The sequence below is a fragment of the Lissotriton helveticus genome, chromosome 7 (genome assembly GCF_964261635.1).
Source record: "Lissotriton helveticus chromosome 7, aLisHel1.1, whole genome shotgun sequence".
Lineage (NCBI taxonomy): Eukaryota > Metazoa > Chordata > Amphibia > Caudata > Salamandridae > Lissotriton > Lissotriton helveticus.
In genome coordinates, this window is record NC_136068.1 from 686,332,315 (window position 1) to 686,354,033 (window position 21,719).

Below are 21,719 nucleotides of genomic sequence, written 5' to 3' on the forward strand. Positions count from 1 at the left end.
ATGTGGATCTACAGCTCTACATGAAACAAATCGATTCTTACAGTGTAATAAGTAACAGAATGCTTTTCTCTATACTGGTTACCCCTTTAAAAACCTCAAAAATGTAGCGTATGTTATAACCATATATTAATGCCACTTGTTTCTCTCCACCCAATTCTCTTTCTCTAGCCCCGGGGCTTGAACCTTCCAAAGCCACCCACGCCACCTCAGGTTGAAGAGGAATATTACACGATTGCTGACTTCCAAACCACCATCCCTGATGGCATCAGTTTCCAGGCCGGGCTCAAAGTGGAAGTAAGTGCATCCATGATTGAGAAGGGTCTCAGACAAATAAGCAGTCACCTCTCGGTTTTCCCATCACATGTCCATGAATGTTCTAGTCTCTGTTTGACACTCTCGGGTAATGCAGAGTAGCATTTTTTTAAAACCACACACCTTCAACATTGGGTTAGGTGTTTGTGTGAGAGTGGACATTTTGAGGCAAGGCATAGATATCTCTACTGCATATGTACGTTATATCTGCAAATGAATGCTGCTCATTTGCATTAAATGTAAGGGAATACATTTGAGGATAGGAAGTGGGCGGATTTGTGATATCACAGGATTGGGGAGAATTGGGAAGAGAAGCGATAGAGGGGTAACCAGGTAAAGCACTTGCATAAAAACAAAATCAAGGTTATTTTAAAAGAAGTCAGATGGTAACTGGGTAACTTAGGATAACCATATTAAGCACTCACGCAGAAAAGATTTCAGTATACAGAGCAAAAATATGTTGAGCATAAATATCTGCATAAAATAAAAGGTAGGTGTGCAAAATTAAGTTCACAATACCCCATTCAGAGAGAAATAGCAGGGCATTTTAAAAGTTTAAGATGGATTATCAGTTCCCAAAATTCAATAGAAACTTAATGAACAGAGGATAATCCAGCAGTGTCCAAAGTACTCTTTATACAGGTCATCAATACTCAGAATATGGAAACGAACGACAATGGACAATCTATTACAATCCAGGGTACCAGGGTTCCTGTTTTAGTGCACAGCATTAAGCATGAGCATTAAAGAAAATCTGTCCATTGGCGTTAGAAGTAATCATGAACCAGACAAGCTCACCTCCTTTAGGGGTGCAAAAGTAGGGGAGGTTGTTAAATAAATAATAGATTATGTTTGTCATGTTGAGGCTTTGAGCTAAGGAGTAAATAAGTAAAGGGAATAGATGTTTCAGAAAGTCCTTGGGAATCAGTACTCCTCAATTGATTTATGCTGTTATCCACCTCCTACTTTACATGTAGCTGGATGACTGTGACATGGTGTGAAAAAAAAATCACAGCAGTGGACAAGCCACTATCTCCATTATGGCAGTGAAAAAGGGCTGATTAATATTGAGGCACTGCCTACTCCAAGGGAAACTGAACATCCAAAAGCAAACTCCATTGTAACAATGGCAGCACCAAACGCCCCTGTGTTAACCCTTTTGTGGATGATAACGAGGATAATCACAACCACAAAGAGGGGCGACTGTGCCAACCAGCATGTGACTTAATACAACATCATCCCCTCTCTCACACAACACCTGGGGGGGAGGGGGATTAACAACTTCTTCCAGGAGTGAAAGAAGTTGACTTAAGACAAATGGGTACTCAACATCATACGTTTTGGATATTGCATAGAACTGATAAAGCAGCCACTAGTAAAAGAATCCTAGAAAGTGGTCCACACAAAAGAGGAAAAACACGATTACTTTAAGAAATAAAAGTACTGCTACAAAAGAAGGCAATAGAAAGAGTGCCCAAAGACAAGATCAACTAGGGAAACTACTCAGCATATTTCGTAATACCAAAGCAAGACGGATCTCTACATCCTATACTAGACCTTCATTTCTGAAACAATTTAATAAAAACACAAAAATTCAAATTTACAATACATCTAAAGGGCGCATATCTACACATCCCAATGAATCGCAGACACATAAAATACTCAAGATTTTTGGAGGACGGAACTCACTATCTATTCAAAGTGCTGGCTTTCAGAATAAAATCAGCATCCAGAGGGTTTACAAAATGCCTGGAAGCAGTGGCAGCGCTTCTAAGAAGGTATGGGATACATATATATATCCTTAGATGACTGGCTGGTGAAAGCAAACTCCCTATCCAAGTGCAACAACCACATAAACATAGTAATATTAACACTCCACAATCTGGGGCTGTGGAGAAAAATCATCTCCCAACCCAGAAGAGAAGCTGTTCCTGGTCTCAAGAATCAGCTCAACAGAGGAGAAAGCGTACCTTGCGAGAAAAAGATACTATCATTACTGCCAAAAAACTCACCAGTGCCACAAAGTCAGTCTTTGATTGTGAGGATTGTGGAAAAAATGCTGGGGGAAAATGGCCTCCTGCATACCCCCCATACCATATGCAGAGCAGCATATGAGACCAATTCAGGAAGGGGTACAAACTCAATGGTCACAAGCCACTGGGAGTTGGGAAGATGTAGTGGTTGCCATGCAAAGAGTACAATAGGAGATGGTGGGTGGAACAGAGCGAATATAGCAACTGGAAGACTGTTCATTTCTCCAACGGCCACAGTAACCATTATCATGGACACCTCACATATGGGTTGGGGAGCTCATATGGGGAGACTCAAAATCAGAGTAATATGGAAAGTACAGGAAGCTGTACAACAAATAAATGTACTGGAGCTAAAAACAGTGTTCCTAGCCTTAAGCCTTTCAGAAACAGCTGTGAGGAAAATCCGTACTAATCCAGACAATGCAACAACAATATTCTATCTCACAGGCAGGGAGGTACAAAATCCTTTATGCTTACAAAACTAGCACAAGAGATCTGGTGGTGGACCATCCAGAGACAAATAAATATAGCAACGATGCATCTACCAGGGAAAGATAATATAGAGGCAGACAAACTGAGCAGACAGGCAACCACCTCACATGATTGGGAACTGAATCAAACAGTACTCAAATAGATATTCAGGCAATGAGGGACACCAGGCATAGACCTGTTCACAACACCAGAGAACACAATATGCCAATCGTTTTCATCCAGGAACCCACACCACCACTCTGTGGGGAATGCTCTGTCAATAGACTGATCAGGTAGATTTGCTTATGCGTTTCCCCATGCTCCCACTGTTATCCTTAGTAATCAACAAATGCAAATAGTCATAAATTAAACTAATACTTATTGCCCCACATTGGACGAGAAAAACCTGGATCTCAGACCTGATAGAGATAGCTCAGAACAATATGCAGGAACGTCCGGGTTAAAAGATCCAAACTCCATGCAAGGGTGTTCCACACCCAGAGCCATGATCCCGGAGTTTAGCAGCTTGGCTCCGGAGGACATAGTTTGACATCTAGGTCTTCCAGAGAAGACAATGGGAATCGTCAGAGAAGCAAGAAGATCAGCAAAAAGGAAATGCTACACAGCTAAATGAGAAAGCTACTCAAGATGGTGTCACAAATTTGGCTTCTTATAAGACCATACAAAGGACGCTAGGGTGCTACGACACCTCACACATCTACAACACAGCAGACTGACATATACGTCATTGAAGGTACATTTTGGCTCAGCAGAGGCATACACAAGAGGCCACAAAGAAAGGCGTTACTTCAAATCCCCTCTAAATATTCCTGGAGGGAGCAAAACGAATAGCTCCTTACGAAGAGTGCCAGCAACAATGCAGAACTTGAATTTCGTACTAATGCAACTAGTGAGGAAACCCTTTGAACCACTTCACAAGCCCTCTCTAAAATTGTTCACAGTAAAGACTGCCAATGTATAGCAAATAGCAATGTCTCAACAGGTAGTATTTTAAGACAGTTTCAAAAGGCATGCACGTTAGTTACAAAACATGCCTTTGCAAGGTGGATTACACAAACAATCCAAACGTGTTACGCATCAGCTGGCATACAACTACAAATCAATCCTATAGCACACTCTCCACATAAGAACGGAGCAACAATAGCCTTTCTGGCAAATATGCATTGTAGACGATTTGCATGGCAGCTGCTTGGTCATCAGTGTACACATTCATAAAACACTATTGCATAGAAATATGAATGCACAAGGAAGCGCAAGTGGGACATAAAGTACTAAAACATTTATTTACAAACTCAAACTTATCTTCGCCAACCCAGCCTCCACAAGGATCAAAAACCGCTGCAAAATCAATGCTGGAGTAGTTTTGCAGCTTCAAAAATTTTCTGTAGTCACATGCGACTCACCCACTTCCCCAGAAGATGAAAGAACAGAAGTGAACAAAGAACCTATACATATTGGGTTTTTTTAAATCTAAAGATGGCGACCACACGTGGAAGCTTCTGGGGAGTGTACATGATGTCAGGAGAGGCCCGATTAGGCACCAAATGGTGTGACAGTCTATGGCAACGAAAAAATATTAGATAAGATAAGGACTGCTAATACAAAGAAGAATTCCGGACCCAACCACTAGATGGCAGAATAATGCACAGCATGTGAATCCAGAAAAGTTTCAAGCTGTAAAATTACTGCATGTAAGAAACCATTTAAGTCTTGCGAGACTTTCAGGAAACCTACCATCAGAAAGTGAACAGCCATGTTATCATACGTAAGTCTCAGCCAGTGCACAGATCTTTACTAATGGGAAGGTAAAGAGTCAAATGAACTACTTAGCACATTTTATACAGATTTTGTTATCAACTCAACTTGTATGCATTTGTTTATTTTAGGACCCGTACAGTAAAACGAGATCAAAATGCAATGCATAGGTCGTTATTGCCTAAATTCATAATAGCTTACAATAAAATGAGTTAAAAACTATGGGCCACATAATTCTCAGAATTTAAATCAGAAACTGTCCTACAGTTAAACCCTATTCACTTAACCTTGCTACAGACTATTCAAAAAGCAATGAGTACTACCAAAGACATAGTGCATCAAAACTAAATTCAGATTTCTCTTAACTTTTCTTAATGAACATCTTTCCTGAACCGAATCAGTGGCATGACCAGTCTTAAATCACCCATAAAGTAAATCCATGATGGAAGATAATGGGGGAAGAAGAAACGGCCTGTTTACTCGGCTATTATCTGCTTGGTAATGGGACCTCCACCAAAAGTATCTGAGCTCTGCACAGTTTACATATGTCCACTGAAATTTTCAAGGTGGCACATACGATTTAGAGTTTAGGTAATCTGCCATATATATATACTAAGTAGCAAGACTTAAATTGAATATGACTTGGTAGTGTCTGTCAATGTAATTCCAGAGAAATGGTCAAAGGGATTTGGAGCACCCTGCTGACACGTCACAGCTGAATTACCTCTTTAAGATGGCTCCCGTGGGCCGTGAGCTGACGAGCTCTGTGAGCACCTGCGTGCTGAGAGTGGCACTAACCCTGAGGAAACTGCGGCAGCACGTCCAGCGACCTATGAACATTTTCCCCACTGATGAAAGAGGAATCTAAAAACACGTGTCTGGGGATACACTTGAAAAGAATACTGGTACTGGCACTGGCCAACAAACTGTGAGAACTGTGTGTGAAGCGAGTAACACTGAACCACATCGACCATGATGCATGAGGTAATTCAGCTGTGACGTGTCAGCAGGGTGCTCCAAATCCCTTTGACTAATTCCAGAGAAATGGGCGAAGTAAGACAGAAATTTACCAGCTCTCCTAATTAAATGACCTGTGTAGTGAAAACCTTGTTCAAGGAGAATCTGAGGTTGGCGAGTAAGATGACACTACACCAATTAATGTGACACAATAAACATAACTGCACTAGAAAAGCCTAGGTTATCTCAGATCATTTTTATTTCTACTTTTATCTATGTTATTCAGCGCAACTTGATTTCAGCTCCAAAGAGCTATGGTTGATTTTGTAAAAGATCCTTTGTATTGTACCAGAAGCATTACAGTGAGGCACTATACCTCGAACATCATTCTTCATGCGGTTCAGTTGAGTTCCAATTGCAAAAACACAGATGATGGGCAGGTGGGGTTTAGACTTCTATTTAGGACAGTACTTGATGCACAAAAGTAGTATTTATGTAGCGCAATTTACAATTGCAAATCTGTGAAAATGAATTGATTTGCTCAGAATCCCATACTAATTTAGTCAGGTACCAGAACCGAGATTACAACCCATGTCTCCAGGTTCCTAAGTTAGCAAACTAGTCACAATATCTGTTATTTGTATAAGAAGGTATTCATGCTATCTGACAGAGACTCATAGCCATAGATTTCTCACCTTAGAATTATCCTCCAGTGTTAGACTGGATCTGGAAATGTTTCTTAAGCAGTCCCCCTGCGTTGTGATAGGTGGCATCATTCGGCTTCGCATGGTCTTGTCGCCCGCGCTGGAAGTGACATGTGTGGTGCCTATGTAGGCTCCACCCCAATCCGCTGACATCAGTTATTTTCTTTCCGTGCTAGTCAGTGCAGATCTGGGAAGAGTTGCCCATAGCCAATTTTTGACTAACTTTTTCCGACGTTTTGCCAAAGTGTTTTGAGGGTTTTTCCTACTGGTGTAGCAGGTATGTCATGTAAATAGGCCAACTGCAAGCCCTGCGGTGCCTGTCAGCGCTCAATGTCCGTGATAGACCCACACCTTATATGCCTGTGGTGCCTCGAGAACGACCATGACCCAAAGGTCTCCTCCGATTACCATGCCATGCATCTGAAGGCCTCGAGGGAGCGATACTTGAAGCTCCTGGTGGCTCGACGTGCGACCCTGCTAAAATCCAGATCCTGTTAGAGACGAAGGTCCTGGGAGTGGTCGTGGACACCGGGAAGCTTGTCACACTCTAAGTCGTCGGGCAATTCGGGTAAGTCCCACCAAAAAAAGAAGTCTTCAAAGTGTGCTTCGACTTCATCTCGCCCGTTGGCCAATTAGACGAGGGAGTGTCACTCGAGACCTGGCTCTGCAGTTAATCCAGTGCCTGAGCTAGATCCACGCCTCCCAGAGTTTCTGGGAGCTGGCCTATTCTCTCCTACCAATTCTGCTGCGGAGGAGGTAGCTTCATTCATAGTGGTGGTGCGGAGGGTGGCTCAAGACCTGGGCCTTAGCTTGCCCATGGTGGCAGTCAAGACTAATGTCTTGACAGAAGTGCTTCAACTGGTAGTGCCCCCTTCAAAACCGCTTCTGCCATTCAACAAAGCACTTATCAATGTACTGCTTGGGACTTCATCCAAGCCCAACAAAGGGGCTCCTGTGAACCCGATAATTGCCTGCTGCCGCTGCCCCACTCAAGGGGACCCCAAATTCCTCACAGAACACACTACCCCAGAGAGCTTGGTGGTCCAAGTCTCCACTTCCCACATAAATCCTGGTGCATTCCCAAATGCACTGCTGGATCGGGAATCCAAGTGGCTGGGCAACTTAGGCAAGCACATGCTGTCTTCCACCAGCCTGGCATTGCGATCAGTGAACACTGCATGCCTTTTGGGCTGCTATTCCCATGCTCTGTGGGATACGGTTGCGCAGGTGCTGCCGGAGGAGGCCCAGGCTGTGTTCTCCCAGGCTGTTGCAGAAAGAACTGATACAGCTAAGTTCACCAATAGATGTGGACTGGACACCACTGACTCACTAAGCGGAGCAGTTTCGTCAACTGCCCTGCAGCACCACTCCTGGTTGAGGACTACTGGCTTTTCTGGAGATGTCCAAACATCACTCATAGACATGCCCTTTGATAGCTCCCATCTCTTCGGAGATGAGGCTTATTCGGTGCTGGAGCGCTTTGAAGACAGCTAGGGCTTTCCATGGCCCTTTGTCACCCTCAGTCTGCCTTTCGTGGGCACGTAAGGGGCTTTTAGCCACACAGCTGCTGCCGACTGATATGACTCACCGACACGAGGACTGTAGCACGTTATACTAGAGACCTAACCCTACGCTTGGACTAATCAGGACCTTCCAGTCCTGAAAAAATTGTTACCACGCCCTGAGGAAGCCCCAGGCCGGATGGCCATGTAAAGGGGGCAAAACACGTGTTGGCTGTTTTTCTCGAACTGACTCTGAAACTGAGAACGAGTCGGAATACATAAACATCGCCACCGTGCATACTGTGTACTGGAATTTTTTCTGTGTAAACGACAATCTTTACTTGTCCAGACCTCTTTCCAGAATTCTCTTGCTTCCAGGGAGATAGGGGTCTCCCCCTGTCATGCACAAGTATGCTCAGTATACCCTGCTCAATTAAATACGGTCAGTAAGGGATTGGAACCATTTACCCCTCCATACACTGAAGATTCCTCTATCTCGAAGACTGGCTGTTGAAGGTGGACTCGCCCCAGGCTGTCGTCTCCCACCTCCAGACTACAGTGGACCTCCTGCATTCACTGGAGTTAACTACCAATGTGTCAAAGTCACGCCTGACTCCCTCTCAGATGCTCCCATTCATCGGAGCTGTTGTGAACATGGGGCAGTTTAGGGCCTATCCTCCGAACAGCGAATCCAGATTAATCAGGCTATGATACTGATGTTTCAGCCTCTATCCTGGTTTTTGGTGCTACTGCCTCTGAGGCTGCTGGGCCTCATGGCCGCCTGCATCCTAATGGTGGGCAAATGCCCGCTTTCATATGCAGACTCTGCAGTGGGACCTAAAGTTTCAGTGGGCTCAGCATCAGAAGAAACTTTTCAACATGGTCCAGATCTCAGAGGGAACTGCACAAGATCTTCAGTGGTGGTTAACTAACTAAAATGAGGTCAGTGGCAGACCCTTCTCCCTTTCTGACCCAATCTGACAGCTGTGCCACTCCTGGGATAGGGCAGCCACCCGAGAGAGGTGGTGATCAGCGCTCTCTGGCGAAATATGGACTTCACATCAGCCTGTTGGAGTTCCAGGCAATCCGACTGGCATTAAAAGCCTTTCTACCCTCCATCAAGGGAAGGTTAGTGCAGGTGTTCACAGACAACACCACCTCCATGTGGTACTGTAATAAACAGGACAGTGTGGAGTCATGTACCCTTTGTCAAGAGGCCCTGCGTCTCTGGGCATTGCTGGAATGGCAGGACATTTCACTGGTAGTTCAACATCTGGCAGGCTCTCTGCATGCCAGAGCGGAAGAACTCAGGCACAGATGCCTAGGGATCACGAATGGTGTCTCTATCTGGAGGTGGTGCAATGTCTCTTTCAGTAGTAGGGTGAGCCTTGGTTAGATCTCTTCACCACCGACGAAAACACACAATATCTGCAGTTCTGTGCGCTGGAGTCTCCAAGGTGGCTCTCGCTCAGAGCTCTGTGGAGGTCTGGCCTCTTGTACACCTTTCTGCCCACACCACTGTAGCCCAGAGTGCTCAAGAAGATCAGGAACGACACGCCCAAGTAATCCTTGTCGCTCCGGACTGGACATGGAGAGACTGATATCCTGAGCTGTTGAGCACGGCCATCAGTCCTCCGATCAGGCTGCCCATTTGGGAGGATCTTCTGGTGCAGTAGCAGGAGAGGACTCTCCACCCGAGCCTGTCAACACTGCGCTTTCTAACTTGGAGATTGAGCTGCAACAGTTGACATCTTTTGAACTACCTCCCGAAGTCTGTGACGTTATCTTGACAGCCAGGCATTCCTCCACCAAGACGTTTTACACCTGCCATTGGGCAAAATATGTGTCATGGTTTACAGAAAGACATTGATCGCCTTTTTGCCCCTCTTTCTCAAGTTAGCCTTTTCATCCTTTCCCTTGCCCAGCAGGGCTCTGCTCTGGGTGGTCTGAGAGCTAGCTCTCCACTGTTCAATACCTCTTTAAATCCCCTATTGTAAATAGGTTTCTGAAAGGTTTACAACATTTGTTCCACCTTCTCCCTTTATTATGCCATAGTCTGACCTCAATCTCATCCTCACTTTTGTTCTCGAGCTCCCCTTGAGCCCCTGCACAATTGTCCACTCAGGCTCCTTACCATCAAGACTGCCTTTCTTGTGGCTATAACATCTGCCCGGAGGGTCAATGAGCTTCAGGTCTTGTCATCCAAGCCTCCTTATCTGAATATCTACCCATGCAACTGGCGCTTCGTACGAGAGCTTCCTGTCTCCCGAAGTGGTCACTCCCTTTCACGTAGGGCAATCTATCACTCTGCCTACTTTTTACACTCCGCCTCATCCCTCCAAGGAAGAGGAGCGACTTCCCCATCTGGATCCAAAAAGATCGTTGTCGTTCTACCTTGATCGCAGGCAAGCGTTCCGGGTTGACGCCAGCTCTTCGTGGGGTGTGTTATAGAGAAGACAGGACACGCCGTACAGAAGAGGACCATCTCATGATGGATTGTGCAGTGTATCAAAACCTGCTAAACATTGGCTAAGAAGCAGCCCTCTGATGGATTGCGTGCTCATTTCACTAGAGCTAAAGCTGCAACCACTGAGTCGGCACGCAAAGTTCCGGTTCAGCACATCTGCCAGGCAGCAATGTAGGCTTTTTTGCCCAAGTTTACCAAACACTACTGCCTGGACAACAGATCCGTAGGGATGGGCATTTTGCCGTTTAGCCCTTCCTCATGTGAAATTGGTCCGCAGGCCCCCAATTTTGGGGAGGTATTACTTGATCTATTCTAAGGTAAGGAATGTGCAGCTAGAAATCTCTATCAGATGAACAAGTTGCTTACCTTCGGTAATGCATTATCTGGTAGAGACTCTATCTAGCTGCAGATTCCTTACCGACTCACCCATCCTCCTGCTCTGCGAACAGATTTCTAGGTACTGAGCTTGCGCCTTTCAGGGCCCTAGTTTTCCACACCAGTGGTCAGTGTATTTCGTGATTCTGTGGTTCTGTTGTGGAAAGTTGCAAAAAGTAACTTATGTCACTGCAGTGGGGTGGCGCCTTTAAGGGCACCAGGCATGTCACTTCTGGCACAGACGACAACGCCATGTGAAGCTGAACGATGGCACCTACTGGCTCGCAGGGTAACTGCTCAAGAAACGTTTCCGGATCCAGTCTGACTCCTGGAGATAATTTCAAGGTAAGGATTCTGTGGCTAGATAGTCTCTATCAGATAAGGCGTTACCGAAGGTAAGTAGCTTGTTCATTTCCTCACCTACCACTTCTTCTGCTGCTATGTCTTCACTATTATTTCTTCTATAGCCATTTCTTTGTCAAGGTAAGACAAATCTATTAAGAACCATTTCCATGTCATTATCTCATCTTTGGGCAAATTATTCCTCAATTATTCATTTCCCTTTTTAATCCATTTAAATTTGACAAAAAATATTGTTGCTATACTCATGCACTTTTTATCCTAGCTAATTATACCCTTTCTTTTATTTAATATTTTTATAACTAACTTTTAATGTAGGAGCATACCATTTGTTTCATTTTCCCAAACCTAATGATCCAACTATCTACGATTCCTATCTGTAATGTTTGTATCTATTAATGTACCTAATTAAAATTAATTATAATGATTTCAAATAGAATGATATACCCTGAAGGTTATTAATTTCTGTTCTGTGGATGTGTAAACCCAAGCATCCTTTTTTAGCATTAATTTGAATTAATTACCAATTTTCATCATAGTTTATAATTACTATGTTTTATTAAACACACTTCTTTTGTAATTAAATGTATTTGCTTTTTAAGTGCTCTCCATGCACCCTCTTTTCAATGCAATACCCCGTATAAATCACTGCAACCAAAAAAAATCCGAGAAATACAACTCATAACAAAACTGTCTTTTAAAATTAATTTGCTTCAATTAACATTTTTCTATTATTAGAATAACTTGTATTTATATATTCAGATGTTAAACTTAAGTTAGCCAACAAGGTCATGTGGACGAACAAAAAGCATTAGATGGGCCAATGATGGGATCTACACATTTCTGCGGGCAAATGATAGGTTAAAATGTGGCAGGTATACCTTTTTGAAGATGCAACTAAGGAATGGTAAATTAGATTTAAGAGGACACATTCAAGCTCTTTGCACCAGAAACCAGTGTATGTGTGTGTACGGGGGCGGGATCTAGTCAAAGATAGGTAGGGCAGCCAGGTAGGAACTGTAATAGTGTGGGAAGAAAATTAGAATAAAGAAGAAATCCACTCTTCCTTGGATTCGGTTTTAGATGAAGGGAAACCATTAAGCTCTCTGTGCATTCAAGATAGTCATCCTAATACCTAATGTTGATGTTTATAGACACGTTTAGGATACAGTTGTATATCATTCAAAAACTGAGTATATGGATGCCCCTCACCAGCCAAAACATGTCCAAGCAACTCTTACAGATGTTAAAGAGCCGGTATAATATTGAATCCTAGTGCAAGAATTAGGAATTCCTGTGATCTAAGAGGCAGTGGCTTTGGTAATTTCAAGGTGGACTGTGCTTCCATGCTGAGACTCAGATCGTTTTGCTGGAAATAGCAGCCACTATTTTAAAGGTCTTGGAACCCAAGATCATTGTTAAGCAACAATAGCAAAATATAGGTCAGTTGATTAACTAAATGTAATTGTGAAAGTCAATCCTCCTCGAGTACATGAGCATCCAGACTCTGCCCCATCTTCTCTATGGTGTTGGACTTAAGCCGTGACCCATTGATGAGGCCGAAGAGCCAAAACCAGTGTCGGTTTGCTTGCGTTTCCAGCTAGAGGGGACCCAGAAATGGCTAAAATATAAAACATAAGTGATAAATGCTTTGAACAGTTCCTTGTTTATTGGCTGCAGTGGCCTGACCAAGAACAATATAATTTTGAACTTGTTTGCAGGCCCCCACTGAGTAAATAACTAAAGAAAAACACAGATGGTTGATATCAGGTTTGTCCAAAGTATTTCCTGGGGGCCGGATCCTTATAATAGTTTCTGTATAACCATGGACTGCGCAAATGAGCTTAGTTGACATTTTTTATGTACCTTTATCTTATGGTGATTTCTTGAAAATTAGGAATCGTATCATAAATCCTGGATTTATGTTGGAAAACCTTGTTCTGTATGGTCTTTGAATGAACTGGGCAGATATCAACAGACTAAGAAAGATAAGAACTCATCATAAGCAACTTACTTCAATGGATTTTAAACACTTGTGTTATTCTGGTTAGAATTCTATTTCATAGAGGTTTTACTCAGTGTCCCAGTATAGATAGGAACAAGCTGCATACAAATCAGGTTTGGAGCCCACAACCTGCCAGCCTTGTTAGGGGCAGTCCAATGCTTTCAACGGGAAAAGCCTGCTCATGTCTTCTGTAGCAGAAACATAATGTAACCAGCATCACACACACACACAGATACAACCGAGGAGTCCTTGCAGACGTATGTAGTAATGCTCACCCCTGATAGACACAGTAGGCATGCAATTAGGAGCACAGAGCCACATGACACAATTTCCACAGGTTCAGGCGAGAAACATAGCGACAACCAACCTGAACCAGAAATAACTGTAAATACTTGCTATGCATACAGAAGCAAGGAGGTGATCAGGTATCTGATGCGTGGGAAGAGTGGCCTCTATGAAGCTTGATGCTTTAATACTTACTAGAAGGCTACTGTCAATAAAATTTGGAGGTGACTCCTATGTCATTATTAATTTGTTTTGGGGTATGGGAGGGAATTAGTGCATTTCTTTAATAAGGTGTTTTATCATCCACTCTACTTTGCAGGTCATTGAGAAGAACCTAAGTGGCTGGTGGTACATTCAGATAGAGGAGAAGGAAGGGTGGGCTCCTGCCACATTCATCGACAAGTATAAGAAGACCAGCAGCGCACTGAGGCCCAACTTTCTGGCCCCTCTGCCAAATGAGATGGCCCAGCTCCGATTAGGAGATTCAGTGGCAGAGAATCACTCCTCTGAAGAAGCCACTGGTCCCTGCCGACCCCTTCCTGATCCCCCACAGAACGGTACTGATTCTGGGCCAAAGTGGTCCAAAGACTGGAAGGGCAAAGATAATGGCCTCAAACATTTTGCATTGGATAGTCGGGATGTTGTGGTGCACACAGGGTTCAGTGATATAGCTGATCAAGAGACAGAGGAGAAACCGGTCCTCCCACCACGAAAGGAATCTATGATCAAGTCAGAAGGAGAGATCCCTGAAAGGCAAAGGACTGAGCTTTTAAGACCACCCCCAGCCAAGCCTCCAGGTGGGCTATTGCCAATGATTCCCCCTAAACAGGCTGCTCCCAAGGACCTAAAGAAAATAGAGCCTAAAACTGACAAGTCCAAACAATTCCAACTCAAGAATGAAATGGGCCTCGATTGTGGCCATAATCTCTCAGCCAAAGAGTTGAAAAAACCCAACCTTCGACCCATTGCTAAACCAGTCAAGACAAAGCAAGAGCAACCGGATGAGAAGCCAGATCCCCCAAATCCCTTTTTAAAGGCAAAACCTCAAGTCCGTCCCAAGCCACTTCCTCCCCCCAAAAATGACACACAAGTTGAAGATAAAGTTGACATATCAAACCTCAGGAGCAGGCTCCGACCCGCTGCAAAATCACAGGATGTCCCCGATGAGCCGGACTTCACCACAAATACGGCTTCTGCTGAAAATTCCTTTGCTAGCGCACCTCCAATGGACATGCCTAGAAGGCCCCCAGAGCGGCCAAATGTTGATTTCAGGTGTCCTCCAAAGCTTGACACCCAGTCGCATAGAGAAGCTCCTGCAAGGGTTCTTCCTGACCTTTCCCGGGTTGTTGATAGTGAGCCGAAGACCAACTTGCCTGTTCAAAAGGAACCGCCTCAAAGACCCATTGTCCCGCCCAGAAGACCACCTCCACCCAAAAAAACATCCTCCGTTTGCATCCCAGCAGAGGCAAGCATGCCGCAGAAGGAATCTGAAGAAGCCAAAGTGAATCCAGCACCCAGCAGACCTGCAATGGTCCCTCCTAGGGCCAAGCCATTCCTTCCCCCTCCATGTCAGGATGAACCAAGAGTACGAAACAGCTTTGTGCCAAAGATCCCCCCCAAGCAAGCTGAGAAAGCGGATAATACTGAAGTGACATCCTCGTTGTCTTCTAAAGATGGTCTCTATGTGGCAATAGCAGATTTTGAAGGGGATGAGGAAACCAGTAGCTTCAAGGAAGGGACAGTCTTTGATGTTCATGAGAAGAGCAGCAGTGGCTGGTGGTTTTGCAAGGTCCTGAGTGGGGGACCCTTCTGGGAGGGCTGGATCCCTTCCAATTACCTACAAAAGAAGCCATAGGAATATCTATTGCCCTCTTTCCCATAGTCCACTTGTGTATTTAACTAGCTTTTTTAATTTATAGATTTTACATAAATGCTAGCTTTAAAAAATAAACAAAAATACATTCCTACTCTAGTTCGTCACTCTTAAAATAGGACACTAAGAGAAAATCAGCCTTTAGGCTCTGTGTCAAATCATCATCCATTTAAAGCATAGGTAGCACATGGTGTCTTTTGTGCTTCTTGCCCATTTGCTTAAGTTCGGACCATAGTTATTGAGGTTGTTAATGTACACATGCATTAATTGAGTCCCTGAGATAGTACTATTCAGGAAATGGTACACTTGACTTGTAGACATAGCATCCAAATGTGCCAGGTAGTGCCATTGTAGTAGTTTGTTCATTCTCTTGAGAGACTGTAACATCTCTCACGTACGAAAATCTTCACGACTATGTATTCCTGCAAGTAGGCTGTTGTAACCAGTGCCTGGGACAAAAGGCGACTGACCCCAAAGACCACTTACCCTCAAACAGATGTTACCTCTACTTTAACTAGGCCTCGATTGAGTTCTTTGTTGATGTCATCCGTGGGTCAAAGGCTGATGGGCTTTGGTTTGACCTGCAAGAAGTTGTGCGTTGTGGGATAGTCCTTAATGGTACCAAAGTCAGAACAGATGCTAATCAGGAAGCACTTTTTATGGTGCTTTTCAAGAGTACCCCTGTGCAAATTACATTTTTCTTTATGGGCATGAGTAATGCGATCACTTGACTTTTACTGACAAATTAATTTTCACTTTGTGTGTTTATCAGTCACTCAAGTGTAGATAGATGAAAATCACTTCCATTTAGCAGCTAGTGGAATTGTGGGAGAAATTACACTTGACGTAATATATAGTAAGAAGACGTGCACCCATATGTACTAAAAGGTTTTGCTAATAGAAGAGGAAGACTTGGCAATGGTGCTAAACCTGAATTGCAAGTTATCAATGAAACATTGAAACTTGTAAGTCAATAAATTCTCTTAATAGTACACCTCAATGACTAACGGAGGTCTGACTTCATGTGGTTGTTCAAGTGTTGAACATTTGAATGTAGTAAGGTTTTTTGACAGAGTATGCTTTCAGAGACTTTCCACTAGTATACACTCTACTGAGTACAGCAACAATTGGCAACAAGGAGATGGTATGTTGTGTACCATTTCCTCATTGTCATTTATCTGAAGCCAACAGAAGATTTAAATTGAATTTCTCTTGTGTAAGTGTTGCCCTTGATCCTGATGCTATTGCGGCGTGATACCCACCCAATCCCATGCTGCTCCTTTCACTTGAAATGTAATGGTAGAATACATATTCTCCTTGTTCTCTTGAAACTGTAATGTCTTACCACAAAAAGAAACCCCATATCAGTATTGTTCCCCGTTGCAGTATGGCTAGTGGATGTCCAATTTAGAGTATCCCTTTGCTAGGGATTGTGGGTGAAATTGTGCACAGTGAAATGGCATCAAATTGCAGTGACCACTCATGTCTGACTGCTCCAGCCTATCATGAAATTGTGCAAAGTGAAATTGCATTAAATTGCAGTGACCACTCATGTCTGACTGCTCCAGCCTATCAAAATTAGCGGGGTAATTTAAAATCACTAAGTTTGTCTTCTTGCTAGTGGGCATCTGATGGGCTACATTGCCTTACAGGGTGTATCAATTTTTCCTAATGGTGTGACCGTGTCTCAAGAAAACAAACTGTCTATTTGTAGAAACTTCGTTCACAAGAATGTTGAGTTTCTGTTAAAGATGTGGTGTACCTCTTAACTTCTTAATCCCTCTTCTTTTCTTTGCTACTAGCTTACCCCTTCACTTGAAATTATAGGCAAAGCCATTCTATGGCTCTTTTCAATTTATCTCTGTCATTCTTGTCTTAGTGCCTTTGAGTGGGTGCCTGGTTGTTTGCACTTTGCCAGTTGGTAAAGAGAGACTTTACCTGAATGGCACCAGTTGAGGGAAAAAGTGCAAATGTTTCCCTTGAGGTTGAGTCCACTCAAGCTAATGCTTAAGGAGGAACTCTCTGTTCTATGCCACACTGAAGGTTCCTCCAATCAAGTGGTCCCGTAATTTAATGCCACAAATCTGGGCACTATAATTTGCAAGTGTATCGGTGTTTAACAGTTCCATACTAATTCACCTTGCAGCAGTATAATTGTTGCACCCCAACTAAGCATATCTTCTCTGAATGGTTTGGTGAAACTGAGATTCCGCCGTACAGGAGAGAATCAGCCTGGAGCAGTTGCCTGAAGATGCACCATATCTATTTGATAGAACTGTGGTTAAACAGGATTCACAACAAAAAATCGGCTTCACAGCCAGGGATATCACGACCAGCAATTAGTGCTCCAATGGATTGGCACCACACATTGGATGACCCAAAGTAGTCCGGTTTGGTGGAGGCAAAGGGAACAGAGATAACTCATATCTATTTCTGATGGGTATTCTGGGTGCATAAAAATGTTATTTTGTCCGACAACCTTTAATTGAGGGTTTTGTCCTGGCCAGATAGCCAAGTGCCTTCTGGAATGTATTCAGGTGGTATTTTCTGCACCTCCTGCTTCCAAGCTTTCCCCAAAATATTTCAGCTTCTCAACTGAGATTTCCCTGTCTGCCATACAGGTCGCACCATTGTCCAGTCATTGTGTATAACTTCAATGGCTACCTTTTTCTGCTTGCAGAATTTGGAAAACTATTTGACTCTCAATTGCATTCTTGATGATGTCATTCCATCTTATCCAGCCTTTATTAAACAGTGGGCGAATCAAAGTAGGTGAACCAAAAATAAACAAAGGAGGGCAAATGTGTGGTAGTTCAAAGGGATGTGTGAATTTTTCTACAGTGTAATGTGGTGCTTACTTAATGTTTAGTTGGCAGCGTGAGTCTCCGCTGGATTATCAGCAGTATGCTGTATGAAGTCATGGGCTCCTTCCTCTCCCCAGCCCAACTCCATCTGTATTCATCACTCTCTACATATCCTAAAGGACATGTTTGTAGCATGTTCGTATGGTACTAAAAAAGTACAGAATATCAGAATTACATTTCTCTTTATAATCTGCGTTACTAAAAAAGCAGCCAACAAAATGGCACCTGTGTTGTAGCATTCTTCGGTGTTAGTATGGAAAGGAGTCACGTAAGTTTTGATATTTTAATAACTCCTTTAATATAAAAAACGTGATTTCTTTGAATGTCAAAGTTGAGATCTCGAATTTGCGGAAACAAGGATTTTCGGCCACAACAATATCGTATATTGATTAGTTTCATCTTAACCAGCAAAAACTCAAGTTGGTGTATAAGAGGGCTTCAATAGTGTGCAAAGCTCCTAGTCCGTTTTCTTGTACATGGGGTACATGCTAGTAATGGCAGCCAGATCTTGCAGTGAGTTAGTGACTGTCAGGAGAATATGAGGTAGCAGGATTAGAATTTTCCGTAAGAGGGTTTGATTTGGACTCATCCCTGTACATGAAGCCTCGGTGTGCCAATAGATGTGTACTTTAATCCATGATGCAGGGGCCCCCAAAGAAATCGTGCTGATGCTGTCCTGCCAGTGGCCCTTAGCACTGTCCCTCACAGTGGGTCTAGGCTCCCTCCCCCTCACAGTTTTGGCCCTCTCCCTCCTTTAGTGAGCTTATCCTCACTATCTACTTCAGTGAGCCTGTCCCCTCCTCACCAGTGGACCTGAGCACCCTTCTCCTTCCTCATGTCATCCCGTGCACAGTCCTCATTTGAGGACCTAATCCCTCTCCTAAAAATGTATCTGACCCCACTTCAAATGAGTAGGCCAGATTCCTCACCTAGAAAGTGTGTATGACTCCTCCTACTTCCACTGGGCTCAACACATTCATCTCTATGGAAGGCTTACATCTAGTCCTCATCAGTAGCCTATACTAGTGGGATCATCTAGTCTTCTCATTCTATAGCGATATGCAAATTTATTTGTAAACCAGCCTGAAATGACCCTTGCCCAATAACTCTAATGAAGCCTACCTCTAGTAAATGAGTACAATTATACATTCTGCCCTGGGTTCCATGCAACATACCATTTTGCACCTCCAACACCTATGTCTGAGGTCGGCTCTGTATCACTCTTAGGTCTCCCAATGTGAGTCACCTGTCTTCATTTATTGCCTTTGAGACAACTGCAGTATTTTTTTTCTATTAAACACTAATAGCATTTATGAAGCCCTCATCGTATCCTGTGCCTTTGCCTGACCTTGGCTCGAGCTGTGCTCTGGCCTGGGTGTCTCTGCAAGATTTTCCAAAGAGAGGGACTGTTTTTCGTTGTATCTAGGCTACAGTCGTCTCTTCCCTCTAGGTATTTTCCCCATCCTACAGTCTGCGCACATCTGTACCTTTGCAATGATGTTTTTTGTTTCTGTACGCTACCAATAAAAGCCTTTTGTTTTTTATCCTTTAGAGAGAAAACTGTCTTCTTTGACCTGGAAGTACTGTTGGACATAAGACTGCATATGCAACAGTCGTATCATACACCTATCACCAACTGTTGTTCAATAGATTTCAAACTTTCCAAGTTAACCATATGTAGCCCTTTAGATATCAAACAAACCAAGCAGGTTAACACACGCATCCTTAATCAATCAATCAATCAATGCATTTGTAAAGCGCGCTACATTCCCGCAAGGGTCTAAAGGCGCTGGGGGGGGGGGGGGGGGCTGTTACTGATCGAAGAGCCAGGTCTTGAGAAGTCTTCTGAAGGCCAGCAGGTCCTGGGTCTGTCGTAGGCTGGTAGGGAGAGCGTTCCAGGTCTTGGCGGCAAGGTAGGAGAAGTATCTGCCGCCGGCGGTGGTTTTCCGGATACGAGGAACTGTGGCGAGGGCGAGGGTGGCAGAGCGGAGGTTGCGGGTGGGGGTGTGGAAGCTGAGTCGGTTGTTGAGGTATGTTGGTCCGGTGTTGTGTAGCGCTTTGTGTGCGTGGGTGAGGAGTTTGAAGGTGATTCTCTTGTTGACAGGGAGCCAGTGTAGGCCTCTCAGGTGGGGTGTGATGTGGCTGCGTCGGGGGATGTCGAGGATCAGTCGTGCCAAGGCGTTCTGGATTCGTTGTAGTCGTCTCAGGAGCTTGGTTGTTGTTCCTGAGTAGAGGGCGTTCCCGTAGTCGAGTCTGCTGGTGATGAGGGCCTGGGTGATGTTTTTTTCTAGTATCGGGAGGGATCCATTTGAAGATCCTGCGGAGCATTCGAAGGGTGTTGAAGCAGGACGCGGAGACAGCGTTGACTTGCTTGGTCATGGAGAGGGTGGAGTCGAGGATGAACCCCAGGTTGCGTGCGTGGTCGGTGGGTTCCGGGGCTGTGCCTAGCGATGTGGGCCACCAGGAATCGTCCCAGGCTGATGTGGTGGGTCCGAGGATGAGGACCTCCGTCTTGTCTGAATTCAGCTTCAGTCTGCTGTCCTTCATCCAGTCGCCAACTGCCTTCATTCCTCTGTGGAGGTTGGCTTAGGCGGTGTGGGGGTCTTCGGTGAGGGATATGATCAGCTGGGTGTCATCGGCGTAGGAGATTATGTTGAGGTTGTGCAGTTGTGCGACGTGGGCGAGAGGTGCCATGTAGATGTTGAACAGCGTCAGGCTAAGGGAGGATCCCTGTGGGACGCCGCAGATGATTTCGGTGGTTTTTGAGCAGAAGGGTGGGAGGCAGATGCTCTGGGTTCTGCCGGAGAGGAAGGATGTGGTCCAGGCCAGGGCCTTTTCTTGAATTCCGGCGTCATGGAGGCGCACTGATAGGGTGCGGTGGCAGACCGCGTCGAAGGCAGCTGACAGGTCGAGGAGGATGAGGGCGGCTGTGTTCGAGACATGTGGGCTGCTGAATTCATATCTGTGCATAGATCACCGCCTAGTGTTGGGTCCGGATGATTGCACATTGTTGTCCTGCAAGAGTCTTCGAAGTATCACAAGATAGGTGGCTCCTCCCTCGGACTACAGTGCGCATGGGCATCCTCTCCATCCCCAGATTGTTTTTCTCCGCCATTGGGTTCGGATGTACTTTCCTACTCTACAAGTTCGGAATCAAGGAAAACTTTTCAAAAGGCCTTCGGATCCGTCGGTATTGTTCAGCGCTCGTTACCGATACACTTTTTGAACATTTGTTGCACTCCGGTCGTCGAATCGGGCCGAGAGGCCTTCTCGACACCACGTGGACCGACCGTCGATGGAACGAAGTCCATTCAAGTACTGCCCGCAGTGCAACTCGAAGTTTCCACACACAGACAAGCATCCAGTGTGCAACAAATGCCTATCTCCAGATCACAATGAAGATAGTTGCCTAGCCTGTGCCCAGTTCCGATCGAAAAAAATTATCCGGAATCGACGGGCGACGAGGCAAGAAATGCAAAGGTCGGCGCCAGCACCCGAGAACATCTTTGACGATGACGGAGATCTAGCAAGCGCCGAGGACTCGGATCAACACGAACAACAATACTCGGAGCACGACTCCGAATATTTCCTCGAAGAAGGAGAACTAATCGTCGATCTCGAGGAATATGATCAAGACATCGTAGTGGTCGAAGACGACTCCGATAACGACGAGGGGCGAACCGTTAGTACACCGCCCCATATAGACACTACACCAATATCAGAGACTCAGGTCGA

General features: G+C 44.5%; 1 protein-coding gene across 4 annotated transcripts in view; it reads left to right on the forward strand.

Moving 5' to 3' along the window:
• SH3PXD2B (SH3 and PX domains 2B) overlaps positions 1-19,528 on the forward strand; it is a 305,249-nt gene extending 285,721 nt beyond the window's left edge. For 3 of the 4 annotated variants that reach the window (XM_078653005.1, XM_078653007.1, XM_078653006.1), the window contains 2 exons: positions 169-294; positions 13,567-15,246. In XM_078653005.1, coding sequence (XP_078509131.1) covers positions 169-294; positions 13,567-15,102 — 1,662 coding nt within the window. In that variant the 3' untranslated portion in view covers positions 15,103-15,246. Of the gene's footprint in view, positions 1-168; positions 295-13,566; positions 16,593-16,662 lie in introns of those variants that run through there. The other variant, XR_013598659.1, reaches the window with a different exon arrangement.
• Positions 19,529-21,719: the final 2,191 nt, after the last annotated feature.